Below are 16,548 nucleotides of genomic sequence, written 5' to 3' on the forward strand. Positions count from 1 at the left end.
GATGCTCCTAGTGCTCTTACCACTTAGGAAATTACAAGGCTTTTAGGTGCTCTATGCCAGGAACTGGGGGCAGAGAACAATGTATTATTATCTCACACCCTTATTATCTTAAGGATTCATACGAACCTATGAAGAAAAATACTAATACCCCAATAAATGAAGTAAGGAGCAAAGGACAGAAGCAGACAATTCACAAAAGAGGAAATAGAGTGCAAATTAAATGAGCAGTGCAATTTTTTTTAACCTAAGGGTTTAGCAAATGTTGAAAAATTAGTCTACCCACTCCTATTGGGGCTGTGTTGAGACTGGTGCTCTCATACACTTCTGGAGGTAGTGTAAGTTGTTGGTGGTATTATATTTCCCTAGTCCTTTTAGTCTCCTAGACGACTATTTCACACCTTTTCCTCTCTCCTTAAGCCTCTAATGCTCCCTCCTTCCTGCTCACTCTCAGCTCATGACTTGGCTTCCTGTTTCATTGAGAAAATTGAAGCAATGGGAAGAGAACTTACACCAGTTCCCACCCTTTCATTTTCTCACCTGCATGCTTTGCCCGCCTCGGATGACCTCTCCATGTTCCTGTCTAAGGCCAACACCTCTACTCTTACGGATCCATCCCCCATTGCTAACTTTTTTAAAAATATAAATTTATTTATTTATTTTTGGGTCTTCGTTGCTGTGCACGGGCTTTCTCTGGTTGTGGCGAGCGGGGGCTACTCTTAGTTTCGGTGTGCAGGCTTCTCATCGTGGTGGCTTCTCTTGTTGCGGAGCATGGGCTCTAGGCACACGGGTTTCAGTAGGTGTGTCACACAGGCTCAGTAGTTGTGGCTTGCGGACTGTAGAGCACAGGCTCAGTAGTTGTGGCTCATGGGCTTAGTTGCTCTGCGGCATGTGGGATCTTCCCAGACCAGGGCTTGAACCCGTGTCCCCTGCATTGGCAGGTGGATTCTTAACCACTGCACTACCAGGGAAGTACCCCCCATTGCTAACTTACGGGCATTACTTCAGCAGTTCTCCCCTCTTTCTCCCACATCATCAGTTTCCCTCTCTTATTGGCTCTTTCCTATCAGATGCATAAACATGCAGCCATCTTAAAAAATAAAACAAAACCTGCTCTTGACTTCACTCCCTCCATCCAAGCTACTGCTCCATATTTCTTCTTCCCTTATAGCAGACTCTTCTAGAAAGTTGTCTAGGCTCGAGCTGTTTACTCTCCCCTTTCCGTGTTCTGTCTTCAATTTACTTTGCTGAAATTGCTCTCAACAAAGTCACCATGACCATGATGTTAATAAATCCAATGGCCAGGTCTCAGTTTTCATCTTACTTCACCAGTCAACAGCATATGACCCAGTTGCTCACTCTGTCTTTCTTAGAACATGTTCTTCACTTGGCTTTAAGGACACCACTCTCTTGTAGTTTCCTACCTACTTCACTGGCTGCTGCTTCTGTCTCCTTTGCTGCTTCCTTGTCTTGTCTATTCCTTAACTTTGCAGTGTCCCAGAGTTCTATCCTCAGTCCCTTCTCTTTTCTATCCACACGAGCTGCCTTCGTGATTGATCTCATCTAGTCTCATGACTTTAAATACCATCTGTCCATTGATGAGTCCTAAATGTTTGTCTCCAGCTTTGACCTCCCCTTTGAACTCCAGCTTCTAATATCTAATGGCCTACTAAATATCTCAAAGAAACATGTCCAAATGGAAACTCCTGATCTTTCCCCTAAACCTCTTCCTTTCACAGCCTTCACTAATTTTCATTAATGGCAAACTCATCCTTCCAGTTGCTCAACCTAAAAGCCTTGGAGTCATACTTGACTTCTCTCTTTCTCATGCTCCATATCTCCTCTTGTCAGCAAATACCATCAGTTCTTCCTTCAGAATATATCCACTTCTCACCATTTTCACAGCTACTACCTTGGTCAAGCCACCATTCTTGCCTGGATTATTATAACACTTTACTAACTGTTGGTCTTCTGCTAGCACTCTTTCTTGCTCCACCCGCGGCCCCAAATCTATTCCTAATACAACAGCCAAAGTCATTTTAAAACCTGACTCCGATCATGTCACTTCTCTTTTCAAAATTCTCCAATGGCTCTTTATGTCACTCACCTAATCTTTACCATGGCCTACAAAGCCCTGTACTGTCTGGCCCTCTGGTACAGCTCTATCTCATCTTCCCTTTTCTTTTGCTCATAGAACCTTTGCACTCACCATTCCCTCTACTTGGAATGCCTTTTCCTCCCACATAGATATTTCCTCACTCCTATAGGTTCTCTCAAATGTTCTTTTCTCAGAGTGACCTTTCCTGACACCCTATTTAAAATTACCTGCCCTGCCCCCCACACAGTTGCATTCCCTATGCCCTTCTCTACCGAGATTTTCTCCACAGCACTTATCTACATCTAGCACACTATACATTTTACTTATTCTGTTTGTTTGACTCCCCTTACCCCATCCCGACACACCTACACTAGAATTTAAGCTCCCTTGAGGGCAGGGAGTTTTGTCTGTCTTGTTCACTGCTGTATCCCTGATGCCTAGGACAGTGCCTGGCACACAGTAGGCAGTAAATATTTGTTGAAGGAAGGAATGATTATTTGGCTAAATAATTTATATAAAAAGCCTTTAAGAAGTTTATAGCCTTTACTCAGTAATTACCATTCTAGGAAGCTAGTAATTAAATAATTGGAAGGTGGACAACAAATCATACCTACATTTCATCACAGCATTTAAATAAACCCTTATTTAAAAAATTTCGGGCTTCCCTGGTGGCGCAGTGGTTGAGAATCCGCCTGCCGATGCAGGGGTCACGGGTTCGTGCCCTGGTCCGGGAAGATCCCACATGCCGCGGAGCAACTAAGCCCGTGAGCCATGGCCGCTGAGCCTGCGCGTCCGGAGCCTGTGCTCCGCAACGGGAGAGGCCACAGCAGTGAGAGGCCCGCATACAGAAAAAAAAAAAAAAAAAAATTTCAAGCATCACAAAAGTAGAAAAAATAATATAATAATATAGTCAACCGTCACTATAACATCTTCCAGATCCAACAGTTATTAAGATGTGGCCACACTTGCTGGGTTATTTTTGTTGTTGTTGCTGTTACTAATGTATTTTAAAACAAATGCCAGACCTTAAGTCATTTCACTCTCACGTTCTTTGATATGCATCTCTAAAACATATAGACATTTTCTTACATAAGCACAATGCCATTATTACTCCTAACAAAATTAATGATAATTTCTTGGTATCATCTTAATATCTAGTCCATTTTTAGATTTTCCTGATTGTCTCACAAAGGCCTTTTTGTGGTTACTTCAAATCAGGATCCAAACATGGTCCACACATTACAACATTACCTTTAATAGCAAAAATTTGGAGGCAGCCAAAATGTATCATGAAAGAAAACTGATTAATTATGGCAGTGTCATAAAACAGTGGTTATCTTTGTAGTGGGATCATTGCCGCTATGGTTTTGTCTTTATTTATACTTTTTGATCTTGGTTCCAAGTGTTCTGTACTGAAAATTTAGGGGGAAGACTAAAGAAAAGATTTTAACTGTCTCTCAGTGAATTAACTGAATTTGAATTCTGTATCTCACCCTTTTTCTTAGTGACCCATCTTTGATATCAGTGTGCCTGGCTTATCTTCCTTCTTCTAGGTCAGAGCTCATCAGCTGGTTCTTCCTCCCTGTGATGTGGTAATCAAGGCTGTTTCTGAGTATGTTAGTTCCATCAAAGACCCCTCAAACCTGGATGTGGTTGGGAAGGATGTTTTCAAACAGTCTCAGGTGAGCTAGCCTCCCCCTTCCTAAGAATGTCCAGTTTTCTTACCTTCACAAATACCACCAGTAGATCTGATCTTTTTTGTGCTGCCTACCTTCTCTCCTCCTAGCTGCTTATCTTCTCTCTGCTTATAGACTGGAGCCCCAAAGTTTCTTTTAGAAAACATCACTAGGCCTGGATTTAAAGGATCTTTACCTTTTTTCCACTGATTATTAAAGTTATATAAGCTCATCCTAGAATATTTAGAAAATGTCACTTATGATCTCATTAACCAGAAACAACTTGCTATAGTTATCACTCTGGCATATATCCTTCCCTTTTTTCTTTTTTTGTTTCAGTGTATATTTTAATGTAAAGGAGGGCTTGCTTATTGGAGGATAATGGATACTGAAAAAGACTACCTAAGTAGGTCCACTTAAAACAAGAATCAATGTTTCATCGTTAATAGTGAAAAAGGGGCTCAACTGGGATTTTGTCTTGTGAAATGAAACTAAAAGTTAGGAAAATAAGTTAGTTTTATTTTTTAAAATGTCATTTATATTTATACTCTGAGTTTTTCCGTTTTATTTTTTAAATTAACATATAGTAAAACTCACTTTTGCATCTGTGTGTAGTAGTTATACAAATTTTTAACACATGTATAGATTTATGTAGCCAACATCACAATCAGGATCAGAACAGTTGAACCACCCCCAAAATTTCTCATGCTTTCCCTTTGCAATCACATCCAAACTCATCCCTAATCCATGGAAACTACCAGTCTATTCTCTGTCATAGTTATATCTTTTAGAGAATAGCATGTAAACGGAATCATAGAGTATGTAATCATTTGAGAATGGCATTTTGCATTCAACATAACGCCTTTGAGATTGTTCTAAATCGTTGCATTTTGCATGTATGGATAATTCATTCCTTTTTATTGCCAAGTAGTATACATTGTGTGGCTATACCACAGTTTGTTTATGCATTCACCCTTAGAGGATATTTGAGTTGTTTCCAATTTTTTGGTGGTTTGAATAGAGCTTCTATAAACATTTCTGTACAGGTTTTTGTATGAACATAAGTTTTCATTTCCCTACTATAAATACCTAGCAATGGGATTTCTGGGTCATATGGTAAGTATATGTTTAACTGTAACTTTATAAGACTCTGCCAAACCGTTTTCCAGAGTGGCTATTCCATTCCTGACCAGCACTTGTTATTGTTGGTATTGTTACTATTGTCATTCTAACAGCTATGTAGTGGTAGTTCATCATAATTTTAATTTGCATTTCTCAAGTGACTAATGACGAACATTTTTTTCTTGTTCTTATTTACGATATCCTTTTTGGTGAATGGTCTGTTCATGAACAGTCTTTTTTTGCCCATTTTTTAACTGGGTTGTTTGATTACTTACTCTTGAGTTTCGAGAGTTCTTTATATATTCTGCATACTAGACCTTTTGTCAGATATGTGGTTTGCAAATAGTTTCTCCCAGTCTGTAGTTTGTCTTTACATTCTTTTAACAGTGTCTTTTGCAAAGTGAAAGTTTTCAATTTTTAGCAATTTTTAACTTTTATGGATCATGCTTTTGGTGTCATGTCTAAGAACTCTTTGCCTAACTGCAGGCATAACAATATTGTCCTGTTTTCTTCTAAGAATTATATAGTTTTACATTTAGAACAAATCATCCATTTTGAGTTCATATTTTTAGAAGTGTGAGGTGTTTTGTTTTGCATATGGATGTTCAATTGTTTCAACAGAGTTTGGTGAAAAGACTCTTCTTTCTCCATTGAATTGCCTTTGTCAAAAATCAGTTGTCTGTATTTGTGTGGATGTATTTCTGGACTGTATTCTGTTCAGCTGTCCTATGTATCTATCTCTTTTGAAATAGCACACTGTTTTGAATCCTGTAGCTCTGTGGTAAGTCTTAAGATTGGGTAGTGATTCCTCTAATTTTATTCTTCTTTTTCAAAATTATTTTGTCTATTTAAGTTCATTTTTCTTTCCATATACATTTTAGAATAATATTGTCTATATCTACAAAAAATCCTGGTGGGTTTTAATTGGAGTTCCTTTAAATATATACATGAATTTGGTGAGTCTTCAAGTCCATGAATATGATGTGCCTCTGTATTTATTTAGGTTGTCTTTGATTTAGTTCATCAGTGCTTTATAGTTTTCAACTTATGTCTTAATGAAAAAAAAATCCTTTATAATAGGTGCCTGCAATATGAAATACTTAAGTATAAATATAAAACAATATTGTTTTATATTTATACTTAAGTATTTCATATTGCAGGCACCTATTATAATGGATGTTGTTTTTTTATTTCAGTTTCTAATTGTTCGATGCTAATATATAGAAATATGATTGATTTTTGTTTGTTGGCCTTGTATGCTGCAACCTTTCTAAATTCACTAGGAACTTTTGGGTAGGTTTCTTGGTATTTTCTGTATAGGTGATCACGTTGTCAGTGAATAGGGACAATTTTAGTTCTTTCTTTTCCAGTCTGTATGCCCTTTTTTTTTCTTGACTTACTGCACTATCTAGGATTTCTAAACAGTGTTGAATAGGACTACTGAGAGAGGATATCCTTGTCTTGTTTCTGATATTTGGGGAAAGCATTCAGTCAGCATTAAGTATAATGATAGGTTTTGTAGATGCATGTTATTAGGTTGAGGAAGATCTCTTCTATTCCTAGTTTACTGAAAGTTCTTATCATTAATGGATGCTGTATTTTGTCAAATGTATTTTTGTACGTCTATTGATAGGATCATGTGCTTTTTCTTCTTTAGTCCATTGATTTTTGACTATTGAGCCATCCTTGCATTCCCAAGATATGGTAAAAATGTATTCTTTTTTTACATTGTTGGATATAAATTACTAGTATTTCATTGAGTATTTTACATGTATTTTCATGAGAAATATTGGACTGTAGTTTTTATGTGTGTGTGTTTTCTTTGTTTAATTTTGATATCAGGGTAATGCAGGACTCATAAAATGTATTGGCAAGTATTCCTTCCTCTTCCATTTTTTGGAAGAGATTGTGTAGAATTGGTGTTTTTCTTCTTTAATTGTTTGGTAGAATTTTCCAGTGATGTATCAGGCATGGATTTCTTTGAATTTATCTTGTTTAGAGTTTGCTGAGCTTCTTTAATTTCTAAGTATATCTTTCACTAAATTTGAGAAGTTTTCAGCTATTATTCTTCAAACAGATTTTCTGTTCCACATTCTCCTTTCCTCCTGTGACTACAATGGCACCAGTGTTTGACCTTTTGTTATTACCCCATAGATACTTGAGACTCTGTTTTTTTTTTTTTTTTTTTTTTGTGGTACGCGGGCCTCTCACTGTTGTGGCCTCTCCCATTGCAGAGCACAGGCTCCGGACGCACAGGCTCAGTGGCCATGGCTCACGGGCCCAGCTGCTCCACGGCACGTGGGATCTTCCCGGACCGGGGCACGAACCCGTGTCCCCTGCATCGGCAGGCGGACTCTCAACCGCTGCGCCACCAGGGAAGCCCGAGACTCTGTTTTTTAAAAAATTATTTTCCTCTCTGTTTTTCACACTGGATAATTTCTGTGGATTCATCATTAACTTTGTTGATTCTTTCCTTGGCCATCTCTTTTCTATTTCTTTAATTTTTTTTATTGGAGTATAGTTGCTTTACAATGTTGTGTTAGTTTTAGGTGAACAGCAAAGTGAATCAGTTATACATATACATATACCCACACTTTTTTAGATTATTTTCCTATATAAGCCATTACAGAGTATTGAGTAGAGTTCCCTGTGCTATACAGTAGATCCTTATTAGTTATCTATTTTATATATAGTAGTGTGTATATGTCAGTCCCAATCTCCTAATTTATCCCTCCCTACCTTTCACCTTTGGTAACCATAAGTTTTTCTACATCTGTGACTTGGTTTCTGTTTTTTAAATAAGTTCATTTGTACCATTTTTTTAAGATTCCACATGTAAACAATATTATATGATATTTGTCTTTCTCTGTCTTACTTCACTTAGTATGATAATCTCTAGGTCCATCCATGTTGCTGCAAATGGCATTATTTCATTCTTTTTTATGGCTGAGTAATATTCCATTGAATATATGTACCACATCTTCTTTATCCATTCCTCTGTTGATGGACATTTAGGTTGCTTCTATGTCTTAGCTATTGTAAATAGTGCTGCAGTGAACATTGGGGTGCATGTATCTTTTTGAATTATGGTTTTCTCTGGATATATGCCCAGGAGTGGGATTACTGGATCGTATGGTAGTTCTATTTTTAGTTTTTTAAAGAACCTCCATACTGTTCTCCATAATGGTTGTACCAATTTACATCTCCACCAACAGTGTAGGAGGGTTCATTTTCCCCCACACCCTCTACAGCATTTATTATTTGTAGATTTTTTGATGATGGCCATTCTGCCCAGTGTGAGGTGATACCTCATTGTAGTTTTGATTTGCATTTCTCTGATAATTAGTGATGTTGAGCATCTTTTACATGCTTTTTGGCCATCTGTATATCTTCTTTGGAGAAATGTCTATTTAGATATTCCACCCATTTTTTGACTGGGTTGTTTGTTTTTTGATATTGAGCCGCATGTGCTGCTTATATTGGGTTGGCAAAAAGTTTGCTTGGGTTTTACTGTAACATCTTATGGAAAAACCTGAGTGAACTTTTTGCCAACACAGTATACTTTGGAGATTGATCCCTTCTTGGTTGCTTCTTTTGCAAATATTTTCTCCCATTCTGTGGGTTGTTTTTTGTTTTGTTTATGGTTTCCTTTTCTGTGCAAAAGCTTTTAAGTTTCATTAGGTCCCATTTGTTTATTTTGGTTTTTATTTTCATTACTTCAGGAGGTGGATCAAAAAAGATGGCTGCAGTTTATGTCAGAGAGTGTTCTGCCTGTGTTTTCCTCTAAGAGTTTTTTAGTATCCTGTCTTAATTTAGGTATTTAATCCATTTTGAGTTTATTTTTGTGTATGGTGTTAGGGAGTGTTCTAATTTCATTCTTTCACATGCAGCTGTCCAGTTTTCCCAGCACCACTTATTGAAGTTGGTCATCTCTTTTCTGCTGTAGAACCCATCCAATGAGTTTTTTTTTAAATTCTGACTATTGTATTTTATTTATTTATTTATTTATTTATTTGAGGTTATTTTTTTAAAATATTTATTTATTTATTTTATTTTTAGCTGTGTTGGGTCTTAGTTGTGGTGCACGGGCTTCTCTCTAGTTGTGGTGTGCAGGCTCAATAGTTGCAGCACGTGGGCTTAGCTGCCCCACAACATGTGTGGGATCTTAGTTCCCCAACCAGGGATTGAACCCATGTCCCCTTAGCCACTGGACCACCAGAGAAGTCCCTGAGTTTGTTTCTTTTTGTTTGTTTTGTTTTCTTTTGTTTTGTAATTTTTATTTTATAGTGGAGTATAGATATTTATTTTTATTTTTTTAACTTTTTATTTTATATTGGAGTATAGATGATTAACAATGTTGTATTAGTTTCAGATGTACAGTAAAGTGATTCAGTTATATATATACATGTAGCTATTCTTTTTCAAATTCTTTTCCCATTTAGGTTGTTACATAACATTGAGCAGAGCTCCCTGTGCTATACAGTAAGAGTATTGTATTTTAAATTCTAAAGTTTCCATTTGGTTCTTCTTTATGTATTATCTTTCTTTGCTGAGATTTTCTTTTTTTGAGTTTTAAATTATTTATTCTTATTTTAAACCTACTCAAAGAATGTTTTTCTCTGGGTAAAAGAGAAACAGTGAGGATAAACACAAGCAAAGTTTTGTTCTTAGCAATTACAGAATTTAAACAGTGGAATGACAGTATTTTCAGGGTCCTGACATTTAGGTCAAATTGATTTTGATTTTATGTCTGCTAAATATCACCTACTACGTATACATGTTTTTAAAGTTGAGTTGAGAATTAAAGTGAATAGAGAAAAAGTGTGATCTAGGAGAAAGGTCCTAAGGTCTACTTATTTTTGCTGAGATTTTCTATCTTTCTGTTTCAAAAGTGTTTCTCCTACCTTCAAGCATTTTTATAAAGCTGCATAATGTCTTTGTCAGATAAGTTCAACATGTGTGTCATCTCAGTGTTGGCATATATTGATTATTTCCATGCAATTTAAGATTTTCCTGGTTATCCCCAGGCCAAGTAAATTTGGATTGGACATTTTGAATATTATGTTTTGAGGTTCCTAGTCTTATTTCAATATAGTGGGGAATGTTGACAGTTTTGTTTTAAGAGGCAATTGACCCATTTAAGTTCAGACCACAAGTTCTCACCATCCTACTGTGGGCCTTGGTTTCAATGTCAGTGCAGTTTTCAAAGCCTTTGCAAACCTATTTGGATCAGTCCCATGAATGCCACCCAGTTGCTAGTCAGGGACTTGGGCAGTGGTTTATCTGTTCATTTCTCAGAGTCTGTGGTCTGCTGTTTTAAGTGTCAGATCCACACATGTGTTGCTCCCTCTTTGCAATCCCTTCAGTACTTCCTGGTTCATTGGGACACCCTTTTTCAGCATCTAGGGCCAAGCAGCAGGAGGACAGAGAAAAAGCATTGAAGGCTAATTCCACCCTGTTGAGACCACTGCTTCTCTGATCAGAGAGGAAGTTTCCTCATTCAGAGATTTAGCTTCCTGCTATTCCCCTGTTGCCACTGCTGTCACCACAGGTTTGCTTCAGGCTGGCACACATGAGAACAGAAAAAAAAGAAAGAAAAATGGGGGGTATTTCCATACATCTTGAGTTTTCAGAGACCCCTTTCCCACTCTTCAAGCCAGAACTGGACTAGGGTTTCTTCTGGAGCTCTCTCCACATCAGTGGACACTTCCAGATTTCAGGCTGCATGGTGTCCACACCAGGGGACATTGGAGAAAAAAAGAAATGCTAAACTCACCTTTGGTTTGGTGGTACTTTGAATTCTGGTCTTCTTCCCAGAGTCTTCAAATAGTGGCTCCTTGTTTCTGTAACTACCTTCAGTGGGAACAAAGTGGAGGGTACTTACCCCATCTTATCCAGAATGGAAACCTCTCTGTAGATGTTTTTAAATGAATAAAGAATGAAATCAGTGTTTGATTTTGGGAGCATAAGTTTTCCTAACAAAATTTTGTGATAGCACTGTCTAGCACCCACTAGTTCACGTTTAACTTTCTGGCACAATCATAAAGAGTGTTGGGGTTTTTTTTTTAATAAAAAGTATACTTGGGCTTTATTTTCCCAAAAGGCTTACATTCTGTTGATATTCAAATCATTCTCTTTTCAAGTGTCTTACCTGCCATCATCTTTCATAACTCTCTTCCACCATTGATGAACACTAACTGCAACAGATCCTCATTGGTCCATGGCTTCTACTATGATGTGAGCAGTCCTCCATCATGTCCCTTGACTATAGGAAATCCTGACCTTTATGACAAATTTGCTCATTCACTTTGTTACTTTGCATTGCACTCTCAGCTGTTTTCATGAGATGATTAGGAAGAGATTGACTCACAAAAAGAGAAATTGACATGTTGGGTAGGGAGAGATCCTAGTGTTAAGTAGGGGATACTGTTTAGATGGAGAATAAATTTTCCTTCCAATTTTTTATTGTGGTAAAATACACGTAAAATTTACCATCTTAACCATTATAAATATACAGTTCAGTGGTATTAATTACGTTCATAATATTGTGCAACCATCACCATCATTCATCCCCATAATTTATCTTGTACAACTGAAACTCTGTACCCATTAAATGATAACTCCCCATTCTCTCCTTCCTCCCAGCCCCGGCAACCACCATTCTACTTTTGGCCTCTGATTTTGACTACTTTACATACTTCATATAAGTGGAATTATATAATATATATTTTTGTAACAGGCTTATTTCACTTAGCATAATGTCCTCAAGGTTCTTCCATGTTGTAGCATGTATAAGAATTTCCTTCTTTTTTAAGACTGAATACTATTCCATTGTATATAAACGGAGGAAAAGTTTTGTAAGTGCTTAATTGAGTGTTGAATATTTTTAATGTTATAGCTTTTGCTTCCCTTTGTAGCTTCATGAGTTTTGGAACTTGGATAATGACTATTCTTAATAACATGAATCCACTTTTCACTAAACAAAAGAAAACAAAACAAAATTTTTTAATAGAGACTTTGCTTCTAATTCCACCCTAAATGTTTCACAGTATTTCCTAGTCCTCTTTATATGTATGTTTTGATGTGGTAGTCATCTCAGTGTAGTCATTTTTAGCCTGCTTTTTTCACTTAACATTATGTTTTAAACCATTTTTCATTGTTGTATAATTTTCACAAACATTTTTAACAGTTACAGAATTATGAGAGCTCTTTTAACAAACATACAAAAACTGCTAGGTAATAGTGTCAAAGTATGGGGTTCTACTCTGCTACTTCTGGCCTCTGTGGATCTTTAAAAGAAAAGGGCAGGACTTAATTAAATATGATCATATATAAAATACTGAATGAACTTCTATAGATAAGGTCCCATATTAGACAGTAGGATATAAATGTGAATAAAACATTCTTTGTCCTCACAGAACTTGAGGTTAAATGGGGAGGTAGAAGCAAATATATAAGTACAACAAAGAAAAAAAACCACAATAAAGTTTTCACAGAAGGAAAGATTTCATAGAATTGGTGCCTCTTTAAGGAAGAGTAAATGTTTGCCTTTCAAGGCACAGAACAGAGTGGTACACTGAGGGAAGTACACATAATTCAGTATTTCAGGGTATTGGGCCATAGATCTATACTCACTGACATATAATAGTTTATAAGACATGCTGTTAAGTGCAAAAGCAATTTGAAAAACAATATGATAAGATTCCACTTATGTGAAAAAAGCAAAACCATATTGGTGTACATATATGTGTGTGTGTATAAACACAGCAGAAGTTATGACAGGACATATACCAAACTGGTAACAGTGGTCACTTTTGGGAAGGGGAGTGGGTACAGAGGTAGAGATATTAAGGAAGATTCTGTGTATGGCTTGTATGTCTTAGGAGATTGTTTTTAGTTATTATTATATATTATTAAATATAATAGGGAAATAATAATGAATATATAAATAATGGAACCTTGATGCAATGGAATGTTATTCACATGTCATTCTTTAAGTCAGTAATTTGCAAACATTCTTTAGATTTGAAACCCTTTTTCAAACAATTATGTCCAATTTTTGAAAAAGGAGAGTGATATTTTCTTTCTAAGTGAGGCTGGAGGACCTGGAGATCTTGATATCTATTTGTGTGCCTGCATGCATGCAAGTAAAGAGATCTGGAATGCTGTGCAGATCTTAGAGTGTTAACAATTACAAACTCTGAGAGATAAGATTATAACTGTTTAAAATTTTTCCTTTTTATTATATCTTTTAATTTTCCTATAAAAATGTATTATAGTTAGGAGATGACTTTTTTGTAGAAAATATTCAACACTGGAGCTATAGGGTGAATTGGGCACTCTCATGCACTGATGATGAGAGTGTAACTTGAGACATCTGCTTTGGAAAGAGATTTAGTATCATATGTCAAGAGTCTATGAAAATGACCATATCCTTTGACCTAGTAATTCCACTTCTAAGAATATGCCCTATGAAATAACCCAAAAAACTTATATAAAATATGCTAATCAGAGCATTATTTATAATGAGAAATTAAAAATGACTTTAATATCTTATATTCTACTTGATGAAATATTATGAAGGTCATAAGTTATACTCAAGAGGACTTTAAAATTACATTGGAAAAAGCTTGATAAGGAAAAGCCCCTTCTCAATCAGCCCCAACCCCGCAGAGGTAAACAGTATTTTCTATCACTGTGGATAAGTTTCGCTTCTACTTGAACTTTATTATGTACTCTTTTGTGTATCTCTTCTTTCATTCATTATTATGTCTGAGATTAGTCCATGTTGTTACATATATCAGTCCTTTGTTCTTTATTACTGCAGTTTTTTATCATATGAATATACCATAATTTATCCATTCTTCTGTTGATATACAGTTGAGTTATTTCCAGTTTGGAGCTATTAAATAAAGCTGTTTTTATATTCTTGTTCATATTCTTTGGTGGACATATGTACTCATTTCTCCTGGATAAATACTTAGGAGTAGGATTGCTGTGCCATATGGCAAATATATGTTTAACATTATAAGAAACTGCCAAATGTTTTCTCAACTCTACCAATATACATTCTTACAAACAGTGTATTGGGATTCCAGTCACTCCATATCCTTGCCAGTGCTAGATATTTATAGTCTTTAATTTTAGCCATTCTGGTGGATATGTAGTGATTTCACATTGTGGATTTTGTATATGTTTAAGTGGTTCTGGTTATAATATTCATACCTTTTGAACCAATAATTCCACTTTGGGGACATTTTCATATGGACATAATCTGAAATCCAGAAAAACTTATACGTAATATATGTTCTTTTCTGTGTAAGTTATAATAGCCAAATATGAGAAATAACCTAAATGTCAGGTATTAGAGAAGTAGTTAAATAATTTATGATATATGATGGTACACTATTCAGCCATTCAAAATTATCTTGTATTGTAATAAAAGCAAGATATGAAATTGTACACAGAGTATGGTATCAACTATAGAAAAAATATGTGTATTAAAATAGACTAGCTATACTTCAAAAAAAAATGTAGTTTAAAAATTAGTGGGGGGCTTCCCTGGCGGCGCAGTGGTTGAGAATCCGCCTGCCGATGCAGGGGACACGGGTTCGTGCCCCGGTCTGGGAAGATCCCACATGCCATGGAGCGGCTGGGCCTGTGAGCCATGGCCACTGAGCCTGCACGTCCGGAGCCTGTGTTCCGCAACGGGAGAGGCCACAACAGTGAGAGGTCCGCGTACCACAAAAAATAAATAAATAAATAAATAAAATATTTAAAAAAAAAAAAATTAGTGGGGCTTTCCTGGTGGCGCAGTGGTTGCGAGTCCACCTGCCGATGCAGGGGACACGGGTTCGTTCCCCGGTCCGGGAAGATCCCACATGCCATGGAGCGGCTGGGCCCATGAGCCATGGCCGCTGAGCCTGCGCATCCGGAGCCTGTGCTCCACAACAGGAGAGGCCACAACAGTGAGAGGCCTGCGTACCACACACACACAAAAAAAATAGTGGAGGGCTTCCCTGGTGGTTCAGTGGTTAAGAATCCACCTGCCAATGCAGGGGACACGGCTTCGAGCCCTGGTCCGGGAAGATCCCACATGTTGTGGAGCAAGTAAGCCTACGCACCACAACTACTGAGCCTGCACTCTAGAGCCAGAGAGCCACAACTACTGAGCCCGCGTGCCACAACTACTGAAGCCCACACTCCTACAGCCTGTGCTCCGCACAAGAGAAGCCACCGCAATGAGAAGCCCACACACCGCAACAAAGAGTAGCCGCTGCTCACCGCAACTAGAGAAAGCCTGCACGCAGCAATGAAGACCCAACACAGCCCCCCCAAAAAAATTAGTGGAAGGAAGCACACCAAAATATCTTTGGGTGATGGTACTGTGTAGTTTTTTTCTCCTATCTTTATGTATTTTTTCTAATGATCATGTGACCATTTTAGAATAGCACAAAATGTAAGTAAACTTTGTTTATTTATTTTTAAACTTAATTTTTTAAGTATTCCAGCTTTTATGTTCTATAATGCTCTCTCCCTACCTAATCTTTTCTGCAGCATGAAAAATTGCTCCCTTGGGTTTCTTTAAACATTTGATTTCTACTACTGTTTTGACTCTCAGATTATAAATTGCATGACAAAGACACTCTCATGTTATTTCTTCTTCTGAACATTTGATGTTCCAACATCCAGTCCAGGACAGAAGATAAAATAGAACGATTCAAGAAAGCAGTTGAGTACTATTCAGTCACAACCAAACTCTCTTCGCTGCCAGTGGGTCCCTCCTCCTTTCTAGGTAAGGCTTCCATTTGACCCCGAGCTGCTCTGTCTATAGAGGAAACTGAGTTAGTCCCTCAGGAACTCCTGGGACATCTATTGCACCCTCCTAGAAGTCATTCCTATTTGATAGACATCCTTTTGATTTCCATGTAATAAGAGAGGTGACATGAAACAGGGCCCTCATTTCTTGAATTTATAGATGGGATCCAACGCTATTTCCTTAGCTTGGGCTTCTTCTGGTGCTAATCTCGGTTGTGGCCTGGTATATGTAAAATTGCCCTGTCTGTGGGGTCAGGCCTGAGTTTGAATTCTACCTCTGCTATGTACTAGCTGTGTGATCTTTGCAAGTCACATCTGTATGAAATGTGGCTCAGGATACCTCCTTAATAGGGTTGTTATCAGAAGAAATAATTTATGTAAGGTTCTTGGCATGGCACATAGTAGCTGATCAATAAATTGTTAACTTATTTATTAATAATAATTTCTCATGTGATTTGAGGTTAGCAGAATATAACAGGGTACAGTTATTAGGATTGACTAAAGGATAGCCCTTTCTCTTTGCTCCAGGTTTTCGGAATAATCGACTTGGAAATCCTCCCATTCCACGAAATCAAATGGGCACTATCTCTGCTGGAAAGCCAATGGTAAATATCTTTTAAGAAGCTTGACACCATTTGATAGCATTAGACTTGGGTTGCTTCCTGATTTTTATAATCTGAGTTAAGGAGTTAGGGTGATTCAGTATTATCAGAATGTCAGTATTATCAGAATGTCATGTTCTCAACTTGAGGCTGGCAGACTCTGTAAAGAAAACATCCAGATCAGTAACCACTAGGGCATTGTGAAGGTAAATTAGATAATGTTGGAAGAATGGTT

The 16,548-nt window shown here is 37.2% G+C and overlaps 1 protein-coding gene across 3 annotated transcripts in view; it reads left to right on the top strand.

Annotated features, from left to right (window-relative positions):
• FAM120C (family with sequence similarity 120 member C) overlaps nucleotides 1–16,548 on the top strand; it is a 146,629-nt gene that overhangs the window by 29,872 nt on the left and 100,209 nt on the right. For all 3 annotated transcript variants that reach the window (XM_059049739.2, XM_059049741.2, XM_059049740.2), the window contains exons 4-6: nucleotides 3,649–3,777; nucleotides 15,586–15,688; nucleotides 16,240–16,316. In XM_059049739.2, the coding sequence (XP_058905722.1) occupies nucleotides 3,649–3,777; nucleotides 15,586–15,688; nucleotides 16,240–16,316 (309 nt within the window). The remainder of the gene's footprint in view (nucleotides 1–3,648; nucleotides 3,778–15,585; nucleotides 15,689–16,239; nucleotides 16,317–16,548) is intronic.

This window comes from Kogia breviceps, chromosome X (assembly GCF_026419965.1).
Source record: "Kogia breviceps isolate mKogBre1 chromosome X, mKogBre1 haplotype 1, whole genome shotgun sequence".
Classification (NCBI taxonomy): domain Eukaryota; kingdom Metazoa; phylum Chordata; class Mammalia; order Artiodactyla; family Physeteridae; genus Kogia; species Kogia breviceps.